Genomic DNA, 21627 nt, shown 5'->3' with positions numbered 1-21627 from the left:
TAAAAGACCCTCTTTCCCATCATCCCTCAAATAGTTAATGACTATAAACTCTCACGAGAAACTCTAGAGAGGCACTCGCTACTTTAAAAGTCCCAGGAGAACAGTAAGGGTAAGAAATAGTTCATATCCTCGCACTCAGATATTTTCTCATGCATTTGAGTTTTGTGTTAAGGGGAGTAGCTTCTACTTGCTCTAAAGGTTTTTGAAAATACTAGCGCACATATATTCCAAATGCAGAAAGGGTTGTACGCGCACTAGGAATGCAATCTTAAGAGCACCACCTCATCAGAGGAATTCCCTTCCCTCATTCGAAGGAGGCTCCCCTTTCCTCTCCCACCAAGAACTGGCACCTGTCCGAATCCGTTCCCCAAGGAAAAGACCCACTCTGAGAACTGACCTTAAACAAGTCACTTTGCTCCTCAGTATAGAAGGGAGCTGGGCTGAACACCGCCAAGGTCCCTCTTAGGTTGGATCCCTAACCTAATCCTCTACTACACCTCCCTGGGAACTGGTACACACACACACACACACACACACACACACACACACACACACACCGTGAACCGGCCCCCCACCCCCATGCTGCAGGGCCCTGATTCCCCCGGGGAAAGCCAGCTTACCGAGACACACACAACACCCCCACACCACCCAGAAGGAGAGGCAGGACTCTCCCTCCCTCAGCCAGGCAGTCTCCTGAGGCTGCTGACATCACAAAGGTGTCAACTGGCAACCTCATTGTCATGTGGCTCTCCCCTGGCTCCCCTTCACTTGCAAACGCAGGGAAAGGGTGAGACCTTTCAAAGCCGCCAAGCGGGCAAGCTTCCAGCAGCAGCCTGGGAGTGAGCAAGCGGCAGAGCCACCCAGCCGGGCGGCGGGGCATTGGGCCTCGCGTTTCAACTTCTGTTCTGTTCTCCTGTAATGGAAAATTGCTTTGCACAAAGCTAGAGTGTTACAGTTCTTTCCAGCGCCCCTCCCCCCCACCACCCCGCCCCTCGGCAGCCTTCTGATCAGAGGGACAGCGCCCGCAGGAAGGTGGAAGGAGGGTAGTTGCGGTTTCTTACTATGTCCCTTGCTTCAGGCCCTGGGCCCGGGTGGTTACTCTTTTCCTTTGGAATGGGACTGGTATCGGGGTCAAAGTGTCCAAATAACTGTCAGTGTCAAGCCCAAGAAGTGATCTGCACAGGGATCCGCTTAACCGAATACCCCCCAGACATACCCCTGAACACCCGGAGGCTGTACCTGAATGATAACGGCATCACTTTTTTGCCAGCGATGACTCTGGGACTCCTCAGTGACCTTGTTTACTTGGACTGTCGGAATAACCTGATTCGCGAGGTGATGGATTATACCTTCATCGGGGTCTTCAAACTCATCTACCTTGATCTCAGCTCCAACAACCTCACCTCGATCTCCCCATACAGTTTCTCCGTGCTCAGCAACCTGGTGCAGCTGAACATTTCCAACAACCCTCACCTGTTATCTCTCAACAAGTACACCTTTGCCAACACCAGCTCTCTGAGGTACCTGGACCTCAGAAATACCGGCTTGCAGACCTTGGACCATGCTGCCTTCCACAGCCTCATAACACTACAGACCCTGTATCTGAGCGGAAACCCATGGAGGTGCAACTGTGCTTTCCTGGACTTCACCATCTACTTAATAGTGTCCCATCTGAACCATCCAGGTGAGGGTTTGATTGGGTGTGGGGACGCGGATGTGACGGAGTAGGAGGAATTAGTTACAGAAAAGGTAGTCAAAAGATGGTCAGGATGGGAGAAAAAGTCTGGGTTAATCTGATTGAAAACATTCTTATGGCTCTGCAAGATCCATCCTGGTGTTGACTGGAGAGGCAGTAGGGTCAGTAGAAAAAGTTCTGGAGTAGGAATCCAAAGAGCTGAGTTCTGGTCCCAAGCTGAGCACTTACTAGTTGGCTGCCCTTGGGAAAGCCAATTCCTCTGAGCCTCAGTTTCCTGATCCATCAAGTGGGGACAATAATATTTCCAAACAGAGCTGTCATGTCAACCTAAGATGGTGTGTGTGGAAATGACTGACTTCTGTAACTGCACAGTAGCAAAGTAATACAGGGACACTTTATTCCATTGGTGGACTATTTTAATCTGTTTGATTCAGTGACTGAATTTTTCCAGGATCCGAAAGTAAATTCAGACATGCATAGGCAGTAGAAAATCCAACAGTATAATGTACGGAAGAGAAAGTTCAATAGAGAGAGGAGGAGGGGCACAGGAGCTCCCCAGACAATGAGAGAGGGAGTAGAGAGAAGGGAGAGGAGAAGGCATTTGATGGTTCGTCTTCAAGATGCTAACCCAATAAGGAAGGAGAGAATGGCATGAATCCATGAAGAATGGGTCACCAGTACCCACTGTGTCCAGCAGGGAGATTCCAACCTCCCAGGCAGACTCTCGAGTCTTACCTGGTAGATTTCCAATCCAGATGCTGCCACTCTCTCCACTGTCCCCACCCCTCTGCCATGGTCCCTGGGGCCCTCCAGTGTCTCACCCCCTCTTCTGTTCAGTAACTTTATTGCCCAGTCCTCATCCTCCAATTATCCCACTCCACCAAAACTACCTTCACTCAGGAAGTCAAAACTTCAGTTGAATGTGAGATAATTCCTCACAGAAAGCCAGGAGCCACTGATGTAATCTGGCAAGATTGGACTTTGGATTCAAACCCTATCAAAACCATGTCGTTTCTCCCTTCTCTGAGTGTTTGTTCTTGAAAATATTTCCATGCACCTGCACCTGCTGAAGCTTCCACCATGAAGTCTTGCCCAGGTGGCAATATCCCAGAAAGATCCCTAGCCAAAATGACAGGTTTCAAGGGGATCTGGGGGAGAGGGAGCTGAGTGGTGGCAGCACTCCTTGCCTCCCTTCCAGTGGGAGGGTCTTAACGTGTCTTCCGGGCAATGCCTGGACTCTGGCGAGGCAAGCAAGCCTCCTGGAATGCAAAATTGAGGGAGGCACTAAGAGTGGGTGGCTCCTCACATTTTGTGCCCTAGACACCTGGCCCTGCTGACAGGCACTTCCATCTGAGTTAGAATAAATCGAAAGGAAAGAATTTCATCAGACCATCCCCTTAAGACCACCAATCATAAAAGAATAGAGGAGCAGTTATCTTGGGTGGGTTGCCTGATCTCTCCAAGAGAATGTCTTCTACTTTTCTCAATGACTGGTGCTGTGGTGCTTTCTAGAAAGCTCCCTGAAAGAGGGTCATGATTGGTCATTCTTGCGCATTAAATGTGGCTTTTAAATGGGATTCTCCTGTCAGTGTTCACGTAACCAGCCTGTGAAGAAGCTTCATCTTCTCTTGCCCCCTCCCCATCACACATATATATTTTCCTTGAGCAGAGCCCACCACATAGCCAGGAGAACCTCCTACCCTAGTGGAAAAGGGAGATGTTGCTTGGCCTCATCCCCAGTCCCTAAACCTACCATTTCACCTGACCTCGAATCTCCCTTCATCAAAACTCTGCTTATAGAGTTATCTCATCGGAATTTTCAGGCTGACTACCTTGGACTCCTTGACTCACGTCATTCTGAGATTGAATAGGATTGTAGACTGGATCTGTTTCACTGCCTGTTCTCAAAAACATCAGAAGTGGGTATCTATCCTGTCAAACTCAAAAACTCTTTACGAACAACAGTCTGTCTTTTGTGAGCCCCGCCCCCCCAAGACACTCCCCCCAACAACTACTAATCTGCTCATCTCCCTCTGCTGTTTGGTGGCCTAGAGGAGCCCACCCAGGCCACTTCATGCAGAACTGTGGTCTCGTTGCCCTGGCTAACAATTATTATCTCTTAAAAACACTAATGAGCCCAAGGCCAGACAGAGAACAATTTATCTTTGTAGAGAGATTTGCAGCTGTTAGAGCTTTTCACACATGCTTCTTTACTTTGAGTGTCAAACCAACCCTTAAATTTTGTGCCCTAGGCCTATGGAAGAGGCTAGGATTGGTAATTTTTTTTAAAAAACTTTTTTAATGTTTATTTATTTTTGACAGAGACAGAGACAGAATGTGAGTGGGTTGGGGCAGAGAGAGAGGGAGGAACCTCCGAGATGTCAGCACAGAGCCTGACACGGGGCTCGAACTCACAAGCTGTGAGATCACGACCTGAGCCTAAGTCGGCCACTCAACCTACTGAGCCACCCAGGCGCCCCTAGGATTGGTAATTTTAACCCTATCATATGGATAAGAAAATAGACTGGCCCAAAATCACACAGCTACTAAATGGCCCCCTAAAAATGATTTGAACCTCCTGAGTCAGGTCTTTTTTCATGAGACTACTATCTCTTAAATCCCCATATTACATAACTATGATCCATATGTTATATGCATCTGGCCACAGCATCTAAATTACAGCTTTATTTCCGATATGACCACACATGAATTCATCCAAGATCATTTCCACTGGATAGTGAGTTCTAGCCATGGTAAACTCATCATATGCCTGTGTTCTTGTAAACCCAAGTTCACCACAACCTACCCAAACTCCCAAAGAAGGAGCCTAACCTTGCTTACCTTTGCATCTCAGTCTGGTTCTCCCTTCCCACACATACACGTACATACACCCCGTGACAAACACATAAACCCATGTGCAAACACACACACATATACCCACATACATACAAGCACAAAGATGTGCCCACACACACATACCATACATGCAAACATAAATATACACCTACTCACTTACACAATCACCCACATATTACATATATACAACACACATACATATACCGATGTGCAGATACACAGCCACACTTGAGAAGGCACCCACATACACATGAAACCGAGCACACACACACGGTAGAATTCAGAAGATGCTTCTCTTGCCCTTTAGCCAGACCTCGACATAATGGAAGATAACTTATTTCAAGTGACTCTCGTACGATTCATGTCTCAAGTAGAAATATCTTCACTATTGACAAAAACTCGTGGCGAATGCTCAAGCTTCCTATTATACCACATTTGCTATCAACAGGTGACCTTGGGCATGTTCTACAATGGAGTGTAATCATCTCTCCCCATGTACCCACACTGCAGGATATAAGAAGATTCTCTATGAAGTGAGCTGAGTAACTTGGGTATTTGTAGAAAAGAATCCAAACTAAAGATGGGTTTCATTTTAGACCCAGGAAGAAACTGAACATTAGTATTGGGCGATTTTACCTATGGTACAGAATTAAGGTCAGCATGACAGAAGAATGACAAAATGTAGAACCCTTGAAAAGCAAGAAGTGAAAAAAGGAACTTCCATGCTACCACCACTCAGTCATCCATTCATCCATTTAAATATTTATTGAGTCCTACTAGGTGCCATAAAGTGTTCACGGAGGGAACACCCAAGAAGCCTGGAGCTGTGTGTGTAGACTCGTGTGACTGTGGTCATCTGCACCATATATGTCCCATGGTCCAGTCAGGTGCAGCAGAACTAACCCCACTGTCCAGACAGGGCAGGACAAAAGAGACTACCATGTGCCTACTGGGCAGAGCAGGCACTTGAGAAAGCCTCAGTTGCAGATGGGGAAGGCCAGACACCATGCAGGCAGGGGAGCTCCTGTTAAAAACAGACAAGGATTATAATTCTAGCCTTGCCACTTGCTATTTATAGGATATCAGAGAAGTTACTTAACCTCTCTGAACTTCATCTTTCAGACAGGTATAAGAATAGAACCAACCTATGTGGGCTGTGGAGATGAGAACACTTACAAACTGCCATTAGCATTAAGTCTTGCACACAAAAAACATTCAATAAGTGAATGGTTGGCAGGCGTGGGAAAGGTATAGGATACTTAAGAGAGTACAGACATCAGTTAGGTGACCCCAGGATAAGCAGTGGACTTCAGGAAGGCTCAGCACACATGGAACAAGAGGACAGTGTCCAGGAGACAGGACTATAGGGATGCATGTGGGGATATAGATAGGATGTGGGGAGGTGGACAGCAGGTCCCAGGACTCTAATCCCTTGGAAAATGGGATAGCAGGGATCTTAGGGGGAGCTAGGTATTAGACGAGTTATGAACACAGGAGTTCAGACCCCGGGGAAAAAAACCAGAAGCCCAAATCAAGGCTTGTTCTCAGCCTGGACCATAAGACTCAGCGCTGGGCCAGTAGTAGCCAAGTGGTTCTTTCTGAGACACCTGAGTCTGGAACTGAACTTCTATCTAAGACAAGCCCCACTTCCAGAAACAGGTGTGGACATGCAGAGATCTTTCAAGAGCTGAGGGCAAGGAGGTCCAACTGTGGGGTAGACATGGCCTTGAAAGCAAGAAGTCACCCACATGGTATGATTTTGTTATCAGAAGAAGACTAAGTGATACCTTGGCTCCCATCCAGTGCCTACCATTGAGTTAAAATTAACCATTAGAGATTTACCCTTTTAGATCCCCAAAAGTACCCCAATCTTGAAGAGGACCCTGCAAAAATATATGAACTTTAGGGCTGAATAATACTGGTGTCCCCAAGCCTTTATCAGCCCTTAGAAGCAGAAGTGAATTCTTGAGAAATACAATTAGCCAAGATTAGTTCTGCAGCAGTGGGGAACCATGAAGGAAGCCAAGGTCCAGCAAAGAAATGAGGAGATCTTAAAACAAAAAATATGAAGGCAGTAATATGTCCTTCCCCTATGGCCCATCTTAGCTAAACCCACCCCCACAAAGGAGCTGTAGAGAAGGTTAAATGTTTCATTCACCTATTTCATCATCAATCAAAAGTTTCCCATATTGGCAAGAGGTTCTATTCTATTATCAAAAGGTCTTCATCAAAAGAAGCCCTCTAATGATATACTCACCAGATGTACTAAAGACTATTAAGTCCTCAAAGAGTTCACATACTCACTTCACAAACATGAAAGTCACAGCAGAAATGGAGGTGGGTTGTAATGTGCTGGTTTCCAGGATGCTCTGATCAATGCAGAGGTAAACAGACCCACAGATTCCATTTTCTTTTTGGCCCAGGTCAGTAGAGAGGAGGACTAATTCCTGGCTGGAACTGTAATTTTCCAGTCATTAATACCATTTGAAGGTGAGACTGACAATTGAGCTCTTCCCAGGATAGAGCTGCCTACTAGGACAGGGTCGAATGCCTCTGAAGATGCTCTCAAAAACTCATGCAGTTCTAAGCTCCCGGACATAAGGAACCTGACCTCCATCCCCTCTTCTCCCAAAGCTTGGTCCGGCACTGTCCAATAAAAGTCCCTGCAGCAGTAGAAATGGTCATATCTGTGTTGTCCAATACAGTAGCCACTAGCCACATGTGGCTATTGAGTTCTTGAAATTAGGCTATTGCAATGGAGGAACTGAATTTTTAATTTTACGTCATTTTACATCTTGTAAGTAGCCACATGAATGGCCGTTGGCCACCATATTGGTCAGAACAGACTTTTAATAAAAGATGCCAAACCTGGAACTTTAGAATCTAGCTTCCTCACAGGTAAGTGACTGTACAGCCAAGCCTGGCATGGAGATCTCCTGACAACCAGATTCAGTGTTTTCCCCCATGCCATGATACCTCCTTACTCTGAGACACATCACCGTCCACTCCACTCTGAAACATTCGCTGTATGTTCAGTATATGTCCAACATTGTATTGTAATTACGGCTTTCATCACAGAGAATGACACCATAATTCCTGTCTGTAATAAGACAATCTTGGGATATAAGAGAGAGAAGATGCAATTGAAAGCCAGAAAGTCCTGACCTGGTCCCTGTGATGCCACTGTGTGATTTGGGGCAAGTCACTTTCCCTCTGAGACTCACTTGTCTTTGAAATAAAAAGAGAGTAGGATTGGATACTCTCTAAAGCCCCTTCGAATGGGTAGTCGATGGAGCTAAATAGAAAGATAAGGTGCACTTGAATGCAGGAAAGCGGTGATGAGCAGACAGGGTGCCAGATGGGCAATGTGATGGATCAGTGCTGAGGTGGAGCCATTCCTGGAGATGTAGGCTACAGTCACGTAATTAGGACGTGCACGTAGGTAGTAAGCAGGCAGCCTTGAACTCCTGCGCTGTCCCACCTCCTGTCTTAAGCACCATCTACTTGACTAAAACAATGCCTTGCCCTCGACTGTCCTCCCAGGCTTGGCCTGCTCAACCAGTGGTTCTCAAACTCCAGTGAACATAAGAACCTCAGGCCCCACATACAGAGATTCTAGTTTTGCACAGTACAAATCCTTAGGCCATATTTTGAGAAACCCTATGACAATGGCTTGTGTTCTAGGTCTACAGCGGTTACCCCCACTGGTGAATAAATTGATTTGCACTGAGATGTTAATGGCTAATAATGTTTTGACATGTTCCCCTCAAGGGGCATTTGCAGTGTGACAGAAAACAACCAGAAACAGTGAGAATTCAGAAAGCAACAGACTACCAGGGGTAGAAGTGGGAGTAGTTTGGGGACAGAGTGTCCCTCTGTGTCAGCTCTTAAGTTGTAGTCCTTAAGCAGTCCTGGGTGACCCGGTGGTGGGGCCTACAAATCAAAGAGGAATCTGGGCAAGAGTGCTGTAGAGGAAGGGGGACCAAGCCACTCAGAGACATCTGCAGGGAACAGATGGGCTGGGTCATGTGCTATTTCAAGTCCACATCATCTCGAGGGCGTTTTGAGCAGAGAACATCTTAGTTTCATTCCAAGGCTACTTCATCTTGTATTCAAGGCTGCTGTAATAGGATAATGGCCCCATTTCAAGCCACCAAGTACAAAGTCATCTACAGCTGTGCCAAGACTTAGATTTCCAGAATGAATTCAGGTCCTCATACTCTTCCACCATTAATGCTAACCCATCTCCTCCATCAGAGAAATTGCTGCAAAGACCAGACGCCCAAAAAGCTGGGCAGCAGACATTTCCAAGGCCATCAACTTCTCCTCCAGCCTGTCTCTCCTCCCTTCTCACCCTGCTGAGAGCCAGAGGTGCAGCCTCATGAGGGCAATGAGGGGGCTGGGAGGGGGGCATCTGGGTCAGTGATCCCTAAACCGCCCAAAAAGGCCAAGAAGAGATGGGGTGGCAAGCACGTGTGGTCTAGGAAGGAGGCTGAATGATTCTCACACACTCTTGAATTCGGCTCACTCGAGACCCCTGAAAGGAGATGACCCAAAGTCCCTTCATGCTCAGCAATGCCAGACCTCTGGTCACCCAACACCAGCCAGGCCTCTGGAAGGCAGTAGTGCAAGGCTAGCCAAAGCAGCCAACCTCAGTGTCCTTATCTCTAGAAGAGAAGAGCTCTCCAGCCTGGAGGTAATCTGCAGAATGTGGATGTGGCTAGAAAGAGAAACAGGGATCCAGTCATGAAGGGCCTTTAAAGGAATTTCCAGGGAACAGGCAGTGCATCCTGAGAAGCCCTAGGAGGCAGGCGAGCCTGGGTGCAGGGCTAGGAGGCTCCTGTAGGCACCCAGGTAAGAGGAAGGTGGTCTATGGCAGCAATGGGGATGAAGAAGTCTAAATAGGTCAGAAGGAACCATTTCGAAGATAGAAGCAATAGGACACAGGACTGAACTTGACCCTCCCAAAGTTCCTTGTACGCCCTTCATGACTTCTGGCACAGTTCTACGTAATTAATAGATTTGTATATTTAACATGTGTCTTCTCTGGCAGTAAGGTCTATGAGAGCAAGGAACATGTCTGAATCTTCAGAAACTAGCTCAAGGCCTGACACAGAGAAGGGCTCAATAAATATTCATTGAGAAAAATCAATGAATAAGCGAGATGTGGAAAATAACAGACAAGAATTGGCTCAGCCCGCTTTGGGGGCTTCCCTGAGATGGACACTCTTAGAGGAGGGGCAGTGAGGAGCCTAGGGCAGAACCATATCCCACCGTGAGCATGTTGAGTGGGAGGGCCCCTGTCAACCAGTAGGTCTTTGGATGTTCTGACCTGAAATCCAGAATAGAGACTAGAGCATATATTTGAGAATCATCAGCTCCCTGGTGACCAATGAAACTAAATGAAGGATGAGATGAGCCAGCAAAAAAGTAAGGGGTAGTAGAGCAAGGACAGAAACTTTGGGGAATCCCAACAGAGAGAAGGGTGAAGAAGAGGCACCCATGAAGTACCCCGGGTGGGAGAAGCCAGGGAAGAGAAAGGAAATCAGAGAAGAGTATACTCATGGACGCCAAGAGAAGAGTTTCAGAGAGTGGAAGCAGGTCAAGTAAGGGTTGAGAAAGGTCCGTCAGATTTAGCTACCAAGAGGTCCTTGACGTCTTGGACCTTCCAGTGGCATCATGGGTGCGGACACCAGAGCACAGTGGGATACGAATGAACAGCAAGGAAGAAAAAGGGTGCAGAAAAAAGGTAAGCTTGGGGCGCCTGGCTGGCTCAGCTGGCAGAGCATGCAACTCTTAATCTCGGGGTCACATGTTCAAGTCCCACGTTGGGCGTAGAGCTTTCTTGAACAAAAAAAAATTGTAAACCCTTCTAGGAAGCTTGGCTATGGACTAAAGGAGACAGACGGCCGAGAATGATGTAAAGGGGGTATTTCTTTCGTAGGAGCAAAGAGGTCCATGCATGTGTTTTATCTGCTGCTGAGGAGTCAATGCAGGGCAAAGACATGGGATGGGGGAATAAGCAATGGGGTAAAGCCCCAAGGAGGCAGGAGTGGACAGACTCCAGAGCCAAATGGAGGGTAAGCCTTGAACAGGGAAACTCCCCTCCCCTGGGACCGCAGAGAAGGAAGCGAGGGTAAGCACACATGGGTAAGTGTCAGGATGTGCGGCAAATGGAATCGAGGGGCCCACCCAAGTGTCCCTACTTTTCTTTCAGTGAAATAAAAGACAAAGGACAACTCTGTATCTAGAAAAGTGCACAGGTTCCCGTGATGTGTTCTGTGGTGCTTCTGTACCATCAACCCAATTAGGTGATCCCAAAATGGCCCTTTGTTCTTGAGATGATCATGCTCCCGTTGAACAAGCAAAACCAAGGTGGGCTCTGGATTCAAACGACCTGGTTTTTAATCCTGCCTCTGGCACTTAGTGGCTGAGCCACAGTCTCCAGGAGAAGCAGGCTCCTCATCTGAAAACTGGAGATCAATTAGTTCCTAGTTCTGGGGTTATTGTGCTAATTCAATGAAATCACCCACGGGAAGATTTTAGAAGTGCACACAGTAAGTGCTCAACTAACGTTAGCTATTGTCGTTGCTGTTACAATCCCTGGTGGCGACTGCGAATACCACAGGGGACATGGAGAGGGGGGAAAGCAGTGTGGGTTTACTGAGACAGGTAAGTACTGCTGTGACTTGGCACTCTTCCTGCTGGGGTGCACTGTCCACGGGGAGTCCCACTCAGGGGGGGCCCCAGGGCTTTTGGGGTGGAGGAGGGTGTTTTAAAGCTTTCAAAATGGCAGCATTATGTGAAAAAAGAGAGAAAGAAACCTAATGCTTAGCCTATATACAGGGATTTTCTCTTTTATCAGAACAGTGGTAGATTTGGCCTTCCCCTCAACCCAAATAAAGGAATAGCTAATGCATCCGATTAAAATATAGTTCAGACAAGAATTAAAATCATGTTAACAGAGTCTTGCAATTTTCAATATTTTCTTCCAACAGCTACGATGCTTGGCCAGAGCGTGTGGCTGAGGTGAGGTGCAGGCCTTGTTGACTCTATTTGACATTCACACAGGGGTAAGGAGCCCAGCCTGGCACCTGAGTGCACTCATTCCACTATTAGTTTCTGGGCACCTATTAGGTGCCAGGTCCTGGGCCAGGCACTGGGCACACAGCTCTGAACAGAAACAGACACACTCGCGTGAAGTTTCCACTCTATCAGGAGGGGAGTAAATAAGCAAATAAATATATGACCTAATGCCAAGTGATGGTAAGTGCTACAGAAGCAAATGCAGGGAGGGAAGGGAGAAAGCGTGCCTGGGATTGAGGACAAGGCAGATACTTTACACTGGGTGGTTACTAACGAGGTGACATTTGAGCCGAGAATTGAAGGAAGTAAGGGGACAAGCTGTGGACATAAGACGTGGTGGAGGGGGGCTTTGTAGACAGAGGGCAGAGAGCAAATGCAAAGGCCTTGGGGTGGAATGAGCTCAATGTATTAGAAGGCGAGTATGGTAGAGGCAGGTGGAGGAAGGAGACAGAAAAATAGAGGCCAGACCACGTAGGACCGCTAGGCCAATGACAGGCTTCTGATTTTGTTCTAAGTGTGACAGGATATCAGGGGCGCCTGGGTGGTTCAGTCGGTTGAGCGTCTGACTTCGGCTCAGGTCATGATCTCACAGCTCGTGAGTTCGAGCCCCGCGTCAGGCTCTGTGCTGACAGCTCGGAGCCCACAGCCTGCTTCAGATTCTGTGCCTCCCTCTCTCTCTGCCCCAACCCACTCGCATTCTATCTCTGTCTCTCTCAAAAATAAATAAACATAAAAAAAAATTAAGTGTGACAGGATATCACGAAAGGGTTTCGAACACTAACAGGAATGGCTCGTGGTTTGAGATGTGGCTCGTGATGCGAGGGAGGAAGCAAGGAGGGGTCCCAAGTTTCTGCCTGGACGACTGGTGATCAGTGATGCCCTTCTGCTACTGAACTTTTCTAAATTGCCTCTCTCCATCAGGATAGCCGTCTGCTACCTGGATTTTTCTGGGCAGATGGGTAGTTATTAAGCAGGCCCAGCTCTAGAGCAAACTAAGAAGAAACTAGAATTTGCCTTTAGCCTCCAAGAACCAACTGTTACCATCCCCCAGCCCAGCCATGCAGCTGGCTCCCCTCTCCCATCAAAACCTTACTCAGAAAGGTGGCCGGTTTCTCCCAGCGTAGGGCATTAAGTCGTTACCTTCTTTTTCAGAAGACGATACCCTTCAAGCCTTATTCTGTCGGCAGAATGGAAGGTTATATCTCCTGCTGACAGAATCCCATGTACTCACAAGTACATAAGATGGTATTTTGAGGCAACGGGGTCTTTCTACCCCTAAAATATGTCCATATACGACCCCTTATGCAAAAGACTAGTCCTGTAGCCTAGAGCACCTCTAAAGCACAGGAATTATCCAGTTGAACTTGCTGGACATGAAGGTCTTTTCTGTAATGTTCCAAGAGTCTATGATTCACTTTTAACCTTTACCAAAGTATGGACTCTTTATCCAAGGGGGGAAAAATGTATCAGATAAGAACTGTAGTGCCCAAGCCCAAATCCTCCAAATCTTTAAGGTTTCACAATGCCAGGGATGGTTTAGACCAGGAGTCAGCACTGCTTTCTATAAACAGCCAGAGAGGAAATGTTTTAGGCTCTGTGGACCTCTGCTGCAACTACTCGATTTTGCCATCTGTTACCTGAAAGCAGTCACAGAAAATACGTAAATGAGTGGGCATGGCTGTGTTCCGATAAAAATGTACTTAAAAACTAGGCAGCAGGTTGAATTTGGCCCACGGGTTGGAGTTGGCCGAGCCCGGGCTAGAGAAGACGGCTAGGTGATGAGAAAAAAAGAGCTCTAGGGAGCAAAGGTGAAGCCAATGCCCAAAGGACTGAGAAGGGGGCCTGGCTGGCTGGCTGGCTGGCTCTGGTGTTGTTGGGCTGCTAGATGGTCCAATCTAGGCTCCCCTCTAGGGAGTCATTTCCTTTCAAATTCCAGTAAGGAACTGGTCCTAAAGAGTGAGGCCAAAGACAGGAGCGATTAAGGACTGTTGTGTGAGATCAGACCAAGAGCCCACCATTCTCTCCTGTACGCATCCAACAGACATTTATTGAGCAGGTACCAGGGACCCAAAGGTGAACAAAGAGGGACTCTGCCCTCAGTTCTCTAACGCTAAGGAGGGAGTAGTGAGAAGCACCTTTTGATGGCACGCCCACGACACCTGCACCCTCACTTGTCTCCATCTGCACTTGCCCTCACTTCCTTCTATGCAGTCACTGAGGACAGAAGAGTGTCGCTTCCCAGTTCAAGGCTTACCCCTCCATTTGGTCCCCGAGACCACCTGTTCCTGACTCCCCCGGGACTTCACGCCCCATGGCTCACTGAATCCTCCCCAAATTCTCGCAAGGGAAGCAGGGATTTGTATTCGTCTAGTGTCGAGTAATCCAAGGTGGCAAGGATTAGCTGACCCGCGTATAGTGTTCTTTCTCCCCAGGCTCCCTTTCCTCTGGCTGAGCATTATGTCAATGACCCTGGCCCCGAGGGATATTAATAACAAATAGCATTTTGTTCATTCAACAATCCTGCTTTGAGCTCTAGCGTGGGTTAAGCACGGTTCTAGGTGTTGAGGGAACAACAGTGAACCACACAGACAAAACTCCCATGTCTTCATGGAGTTCATAATCTGGCGGGTGGAGGCAGACGAAGGAGTAGGAGGTAAATCCACTTCCTTGACAAATGCATAATTAGCTGGAGAAAAAAATAAGGCCAACTATACATCTAGTGATGATCGGGCAAGCTAGGGCCTAATAAGGAGAAATGGGGGAAGCAGGTCTTTTCTCGGGGTTCAAGGTGGAAGTCTTACGACCAAAATGCTAAAGCTGTTAGAAACCGGTGCTGCACCCCGAGGGTGATAGCAAACACAGTTTAGTGGAGGAGGGAGTCTCTAAATTCCATCCTTCATCGTACGTTGCCACCGCGTGGAGGCTCCACTCAGCCCAGATGGTTCCCGAACACGCACACCAGCACGGGGTCGGGGGTGGGGGTGGGGGCGGGGGGCGCTCCGAGCCTGCACTTGGCTCCTCTGGAGACTCAGGCCTGGGGACCTGCAGCAGCACTGTGGTCAGAACTGTGGTCCCTGCAGGCCAAGAAAGGAACAGTTTGCCTTACAACCACTGGGTTCAAACCAGTTTTCTGAGACAGAGGCTTCCTGGGCTCCTGCGCCAACAGGTGTGGTTCTGAGCCACAGAAGCTCTTGCTCCTCCAGACACGTGATTCTGGCAGACGGGTTTTCTGCCTGTGAGTAACACGCTATGTGTGGCAATAAACAAGGGGGGAGTTTACGTTTCCTTAGGAACTATTTGCAGGAAGGGTTTAAACATCAATGACGCCTGTAATCGTACCTGGGTGCTCTAACTGGAACAAATGCCCTGCGCCCATGGAGTGGGGCTGACAGAAGGATGACGTGGGGTCTAGTAACCTGTTTCCAATATGAATGAAGGCCCCAGAATTGTGCAGTGCACAGCATATACAACAGTACTTGGTAGCTCTTTGTCAGAGGAAAGGAAATCAAGAAAGCCAGAGAGCGAATAATTGACAAACAATTTATTCATTCTGTAGCATGGGAATGATTAAAACTACCTGGTGGAGTGGTCAGAGTAGAATTTAACTTTGAAAAGCACATTCTATGGTGCCCAGCATATATCAGGCACTCCAAGATCAGTAGATGGGCCTATAATCTCTAATGTCATTAGGCCAGAATAGAAAAACAATGTATGACTATCAAGCTAGCAAAAAGGACACGAAGTAATAAAATAAAAAGCAACAAGGTAGAGAGAAAGAGATAAAGTATGTGGGACAAATTGAAAACAAATATATCAGTCCAACATTAAATGTTAACGGAATAATTACAATACAAAGTTTGCTAGATTGGATAGAAAACAAAACTCAGTTATATGCTGCTTACAAAAATGTATCTTAAACATAGGAATGTAGATAAAAGTAAATGGATGGGAAAAGATAAACAACGCAAACACTAACCAAAAGAAATTCAATAGAGCCACACTAATGTCAAAGACAGTAGACTTTAAGGCAAGAAGCGCTGCTAGAAATAAGGAGAGATAATGTTCAGTGAGGCAAGAAAGAGGTAACAGAAGTTTCTACACATCTAATAACATATCTTCAATACACGTAAAGCAAATCATGACAGAACGATATGAAGTAGGTAAATACCCAGCCAAAACCGATGACTTTAACATCCTTCTTGCGGTAACTAATAGACAATTAATAAACTCATAGTAACCAAGAGACAATCGTTTTTATCGATAAAAAGCCAGTAAAGATATAAATGACAAGCCAATACAGATACAGAAGACCTGTACAAAATCACATCCTAGTTGGTATTCACAGAACGACGTACTCAGCAAAGACAGAATACACATCTTTTGGGGGGCACGTGCAAAATTTACTAAAATTGGCTTTATCGAGCAAATTCTCAATAAATTTCAAAGGACTGAAATCATACAGAGTATGTCTCTGCCCACAGAATTCAAGTAGGATTCAACAATGAAAATACAAACTAGAAAATCCCCCCAAAATAAGTGTTTCTTTCAACAAATGATAATGTCTTCTTAACAAGAACAAGAATGAGAAGATATGGATTATGCCTTCAAGAGTTTTGTCTGCCTGGTGGGGGAGAAAAGATACACTCCTCCTCTGGCAAGTAGCCCACCACCACCCCCTGGCCAGAGGCAATGCGATAGGCACAGTGAGAATGCTATGGATGGTTCAGGAAGGGGGACAATCACATGTAGTCTGAGCCATGAGGACGAGGGGGCTGTGGGAGCACCCTGAGAGCAGATGCATTCACACCAGACTTTGAAGGATAGGAAGGACTTGATCGTGCAAAAATTGCAGGAGGAGGCATTTGATACAGAAAGAGTGGTGGAACAAAGCTCACTACAACAGGGGTAAGATGTAATCAAGGAATTAATAGTTTAATTTGACTGGAGCAAAGGGAGGGGCACTGGAGTGCTAAAGGAGGGCGAGGTAGAAGGGGGCAGTTGCTGAGGGCTCTGAACGCCAGGCCAGGTGGTGTGGATGTTATTCCCAGGCCCACGGGGGAGTTAGAGGAGGGTTCGAGCCAGTGTGCCATGACAGAGCTGTGCTTGAGGAAGGGAAGTCTGGCAGGTGTGTGTGACACGGTCCAGAGCTGGGAAATGGGGAAAATGGGGGAAAGTGGATTTAGGGGGACCTGCTGGGAGGTAGGAAGGCTCCCACCTTGGCAGTGACTGGGGAGCGGGGAGGGGGAGAGAATACAGCAGCAGAAAAACCCAGACCTCCCTCCCCGCAGAGCCACCCACATCCCGCACTTAAGAGCAACCTAACAAAGCCTTAAAATCACTGCTAATTGCCCCTTTCAAGGTAACGCTCCAAAATGGGGAAACGGTGTTTCGTGTTTAGTCTCCTCTCTGCCATCCAAGCCCCAATTTGAAAGCTGAATCTTCTTAAAATAGAATGAGATAACCCCCCTTCCCCAGACACACCCGGACCCACAGAATCTCACATTTTCCTTCCTCCAATACATCTTTCTCTGTATAGTCCCATGTCGGGTCTCTGGCAGTTTGGAGAGATGCCCCAAGCCCTCTCTTGATAGAATTCCCGAAGCCTGGCCAGAAGCCCCCAGCTGCCCACCGCCCCCACTCTGGGGCCTCCTGGGCAAATCGCTAAGCCAGGCTGACTAGAGAGAGGCCTCCAGGCATGATTGTGGTCCTGCCCCTTGACAGCAGTTGTCATGGATCCCAGGGCCCCAGCCCATTTTCCTCTCCTGAGAGCTCTCCCCCGGGCAGGGCAGGGTCGCCCAAAGGGCCTCTTCCTTTCCTTCCCTCCGTAATCTTTGCACATAGCGGAGGTGACAGCCTATGGCTTCCCTTCCTGTGTCTACAGGTTCCACCAAGAGCCAGTCCTCGACCACATCACAGCTTTCAGGCCATCTTCCCGAAAGTAACAACCCTCACTGCAGGTGTACTGGGGCAGAAGCAAGGCGCAGGGGATGGGTGTTCAGCGGACACCCAGGGGATGGGTGTTCGGCGGACTTTGAGGGCGCCCAGCCTGGTCAGCTCTTTCCGGCCACCCAGGCCCAACAGCCTCCTTGCCACTTGGCTCACTTCTGTAATCCCTTTCTCTAATTCCTCTGCTGCTATAGCTCCAGTCCAAACCCAATTTCCCTAACTTCCTTGGTCACCCAAGGATCAGAATGCCTTCACCCATCCGGGAGCTTCTGCCCTAAAGTTTAGGAGAAGCATCTCTCCACATGAGCAGGCTTGTGTCTCCCACGTCTACAAATGAGCTTAGAGAGCTCGGTCTGTGTTTTCTGTGTCTTGTCTCCTGCCTGGATCCTTCAGGTTATCTAGAAACGTCTCTGAGTCTCGGTTTCCTTATGTGCGAAACAAGAATGATAGCACTGTGTGCGTCAAAGCTGCTGTAAGAATTAAACAAGACCTTTGTATACCACTTAGCATGTAGTCTGAGCTTGGCACATAGTAGCTGCTATTATAATTGGGGGCATGATTATCTCAAGCCCTGGTCTCACCCTGCGTTGGAGGGCATTTATGTGATGCCTGCTGGATATAGTCCCCTGGCACGCATACACACACACACACACACACACACACGCACACGCACACACGCACACACACACACACACACCCCTCTGCCTCAGCACGGAGGAGCATGTAGAGCTGGGAAAATGCAGGGCTGAGGGCAGAGCTCTGAGTTTTCTGTGCAACTACTGAGCACCAGGCCTGCCTTCCCGCCTGCAGCAATGAAATCCTCTCGACTACCCTGAGAGCAGGTAGCATTCATGGCCCGGCCCGTGTAAGGTGAGGAAATGGGACTCAGAGGGAAATGGACATCCTGCCGAAGTTCACAAACTTAGTAAGTGACAGTCTGGGTCTGAACCCTGGTCTGGTCTGTCTGGATCCAGGGGCCAGTTTGCTTTCTGTCGTATACTCAAGTCCACGACGCTTGACACGGGGAGGGGCTCAGAGAAGTAGCCAGGCAGCTGAGTCGGCTGCTAAAAAGGACCGAAGACTCATGTGGATCACGTGATGAGCCAGTGATGTCGACCTCACCATGGAGAAGCAGAGCCGCTCCTCCCCCTGGCTATCCTCTCCCCTGAGCTCCCCGCACCCCGACGTCTTGCGCAGAGGACACACGGGAGGCATTTCTGGGGAATCTTGTCCCTCCGGAGAGTTGAGCCGGGTGTGATGCCTCAGTGGTCCCTGGCAGGACTCGGTCAGGCCCGGGGAAAAGGGACAAGGTGGCTGGAAAGGTGGGAGGCGGGAGGGAGGTGACGGATGTCGGTGGGGGGTCAACACTCCAGGGGGATCTTTCAGCCCCTGTTGTGGTTTCTCGTCCCTTGAGCATCCTGAAGGAGCCAAGCGCATTCCCAGGAGGCCACTGAACACAGCGGAGCCGGAAGCGGGGGGTGGGGACAAGAAGCAGGGCTGGTGCGGTACTTGTCAAACCTTGCTGTGCCCACATACCACCTGGGGGTCTCGTTCACACCCGCATCCTGCCTCGGGAGGTTTGTTGTGGTGCCTGAGGTCCTGCGTTTCTAACGAGGTCCAGCCCGTGCTGCTGGCCCGCAGACCACGCTTTGAGTAGCCCGGGTCCTCGAGGCCTCTCCGGGTCCCCTTTGGACTTAGGACCCTGGAGGTTCTGCGGTTTCAGCTCTGTGCCTGCTGTGTTTTTCCTCGTAGATGATCAAAATGCCACGTGCACGGAGCCCACGGAGCTGGCGGGGTGGCCCATCACGCAGGTGGGGAACCCGCTCCGCTACATGTGCATTACCCACCTGGACCGCCAGGACTACCTCTTCCTGCTGCTCATCGGCTTCTGCATCTTCTCGGCGGGCACGGTGGCCGCCTGGCTCACAGGCATGTGTGCTGTGCTCTACCAGAACGCCCGGCGCAAGTCGAGCGAAGACGAGACCGAGGACGAACACGGCCAGCGGGGGAACGTCAGCGGGCGGATCTTCAGAAGCAGGGTCGACTCGGCCCAGGACGGGCTCCCTCAGCTGATTTAGCGGCCCGAGACGGCTCTCGGACGTGCCTTTCCCAAGGCTCCCCGCCTTCTCTCCGCCCTCCCCTCCCACTCCCTCACAGCTGTCTGAGACACTGACGCCTATTAGTAAAGTAAATAAAATGTTTGGTGGCCATTTCACAAGTTGGTCCCTTCCTGCTCCACCAGCCCAAAGGCACCTCTGTGAGCTCCGCAGGATGGCATAGAACAAGGCTGCTGCACCCTCTTCAATGCAGAGGAAGCCTGCCCCGGATGCAGGCCGACTCATTTAATGAGCAACTACTATGCCTTGGCTGGCGGGAGGGATATGAGAAACACAAGACTGAAGACCAGTCCCCAAAGAGCAAACAGTTTGGGGCAAGTCAAGACTAATATAAATGAAATGGAGAAAAACGCAAGACCCAGTGATCAGAGCTGACATCAGTGAAACACACCCATGGGCCAACTTCACACCCCGTCTCAAGACCGTCACCACCATCCCATGGTACGGATACTAGTTGACAGTGAAAAGCTGAGGCCTAGAAAGGTTAAACAAGGGACTGAGGTCACCCAACAGGTCAGTAGCGCAGCCCCCAAAGTCCATGTTCTTTCCTTTCCATGAGATTGCCTCCCCAAGAAATGTTTGGCAATGCAGCCAAGGACTCACCACGTAAGCCTTGTATGAGACAAAGGAGTGAAACCCAGAGGCGACCACCACTTACCGAGCCCTTCCCCAGCACCCAGCCTCACCCCCAGCATTGTATGCATTTTCTCTCCAGGTCAGCCCTCATAACCGCAGGTCAGGTGGTCGCTGTTACCCTCGTTTTCCTGAAGCTTGGAGAGGCTAAGGAACCAGCTCAGGATCAAACTGTTGACGAGAAGCCAAAGGAATTCTGATTCCCAGGCCGCTTGACCCCGAAGCCTGTGCCCTGCGTACTATGAGCTCCCGTCTTTCATGAAGCGCTAAACAGAAGAGCCAAGTGTATACAAGTACGATCCGCCTCTCAGGACTGGCCGGAGGAAGGGAAAGGGAGCAGCTGACAGGCGTGGCTGAACCCCAAGACCCATTCAAGACTCTGATCAAAGGCCCTACCCATGAAGCCAGCTGTCCCTAAACTCCCAACCAGATCTTCCTTACCTCTGCACTTCCTCTGTGAATCCCACATGATTTCCCCCAGATTTGTCCAGTGTAACGGTTAAGAGTAGGAGCTCCTGAATCGGGGGCTAGGTTCCTGTCCCCCGATTCTGCCCTTACCCCCTGCTTGTAATGAGCTTTAGGACCGAGACCTCCTGGTATTCTCTGTTGACACAGTGTGTAGGGAGGTGCCTTACACAAAAGGAGGGGTTCCATAAGAGTTCATTATCACATCCTATTGAAATCACAACCCACTGACCATTCCTACTCTGTTATGCAGATTGTGAGAGGTGACCATGGGCAAACTATTTCACTTCTCTCTGCCTCAGTTTCTTCATCTATAAATGGCCATCATTACAGTGCCCACATCATAAAGGGATATTATAAGAATAATGTGAATATATAAATAATAATGCAACATCCTGGGAGAATTTGAGGCTTATAGAAAAGTTACATACAGAGAAGGACAGATTCCATATGTTTTCACTCCTAGGTGTATCCTGAGAAACTTAACAGAAGACCATGGGTGAAGGGAAGAAAAAAAAATGGTTAGAGAGGGAGGGAGCCAAAACATAAGAGACTCCTAAAAACTGAGAACAAACTGAGGGTTTATGGGGGGTGGGAGGGAGGGGAAAGTGGGTGATGGGCATTAAGGAGGGCACCTGTTGGGATGAGCACTGGGGGTTGTATGGAAACCAATTTGACAATAAATTTCATAATAAAAAATAAATAAATATAAAAATAAATAAATAAATAAATAAAAATAAAAACTATTAAAGGATTAAAAAAAAAAAAAAAGAAAAGTTACAAAGGTAGAACACAGTTTCCGCATACCCCCTCACCGGGTTTCCCCTA

At 48.5% G+C, this 21627-nt stretch overlaps 1 protein-coding gene and 1 long non-coding RNA gene across 2 annotated transcripts in view; one reads left to right on the top strand and one right to left on the bottom strand.

Annotated features, from left to right (window-relative positions):
- LOC115504893 overlaps window positions 1-21627 on the bottom strand; it is a 54289-nt gene that overhangs the window by 11654 nt on the left and 21008 nt on the right. The gene's annotated exons all lie outside the window — the stretch shown is intronic.
- Window positions 1063-19673, top strand: LRRC52 (leucine rich repeat containing 52). Its single transcript, XM_030302087.1, has 2 exons — window positions 1063-1684; window positions 19337-19673. Exons 1-2 carry the CDS (start codon window positions 1063-1065, stop codon window positions 19660-19662), a joined length of 948 nt encoding a protein of 315 aa, XP_030157947.1. The 3' UTR covers window positions 19663-19673.

The sequence above is a fragment of the Lynx canadensis genome, chromosome F1 (genome assembly GCF_007474595.2).
Source record: "Lynx canadensis isolate LIC74 chromosome F1, mLynCan4.pri.v2, whole genome shotgun sequence".
Classification (NCBI taxonomy): domain Eukaryota; kingdom Metazoa; phylum Chordata; class Mammalia; order Carnivora; family Felidae; genus Lynx; species Lynx canadensis.
The sequence above is the reverse complement of the archived record's forward strand: the minus strand, read 5'-3'. Positions and strand labels throughout refer to the sequence as shown.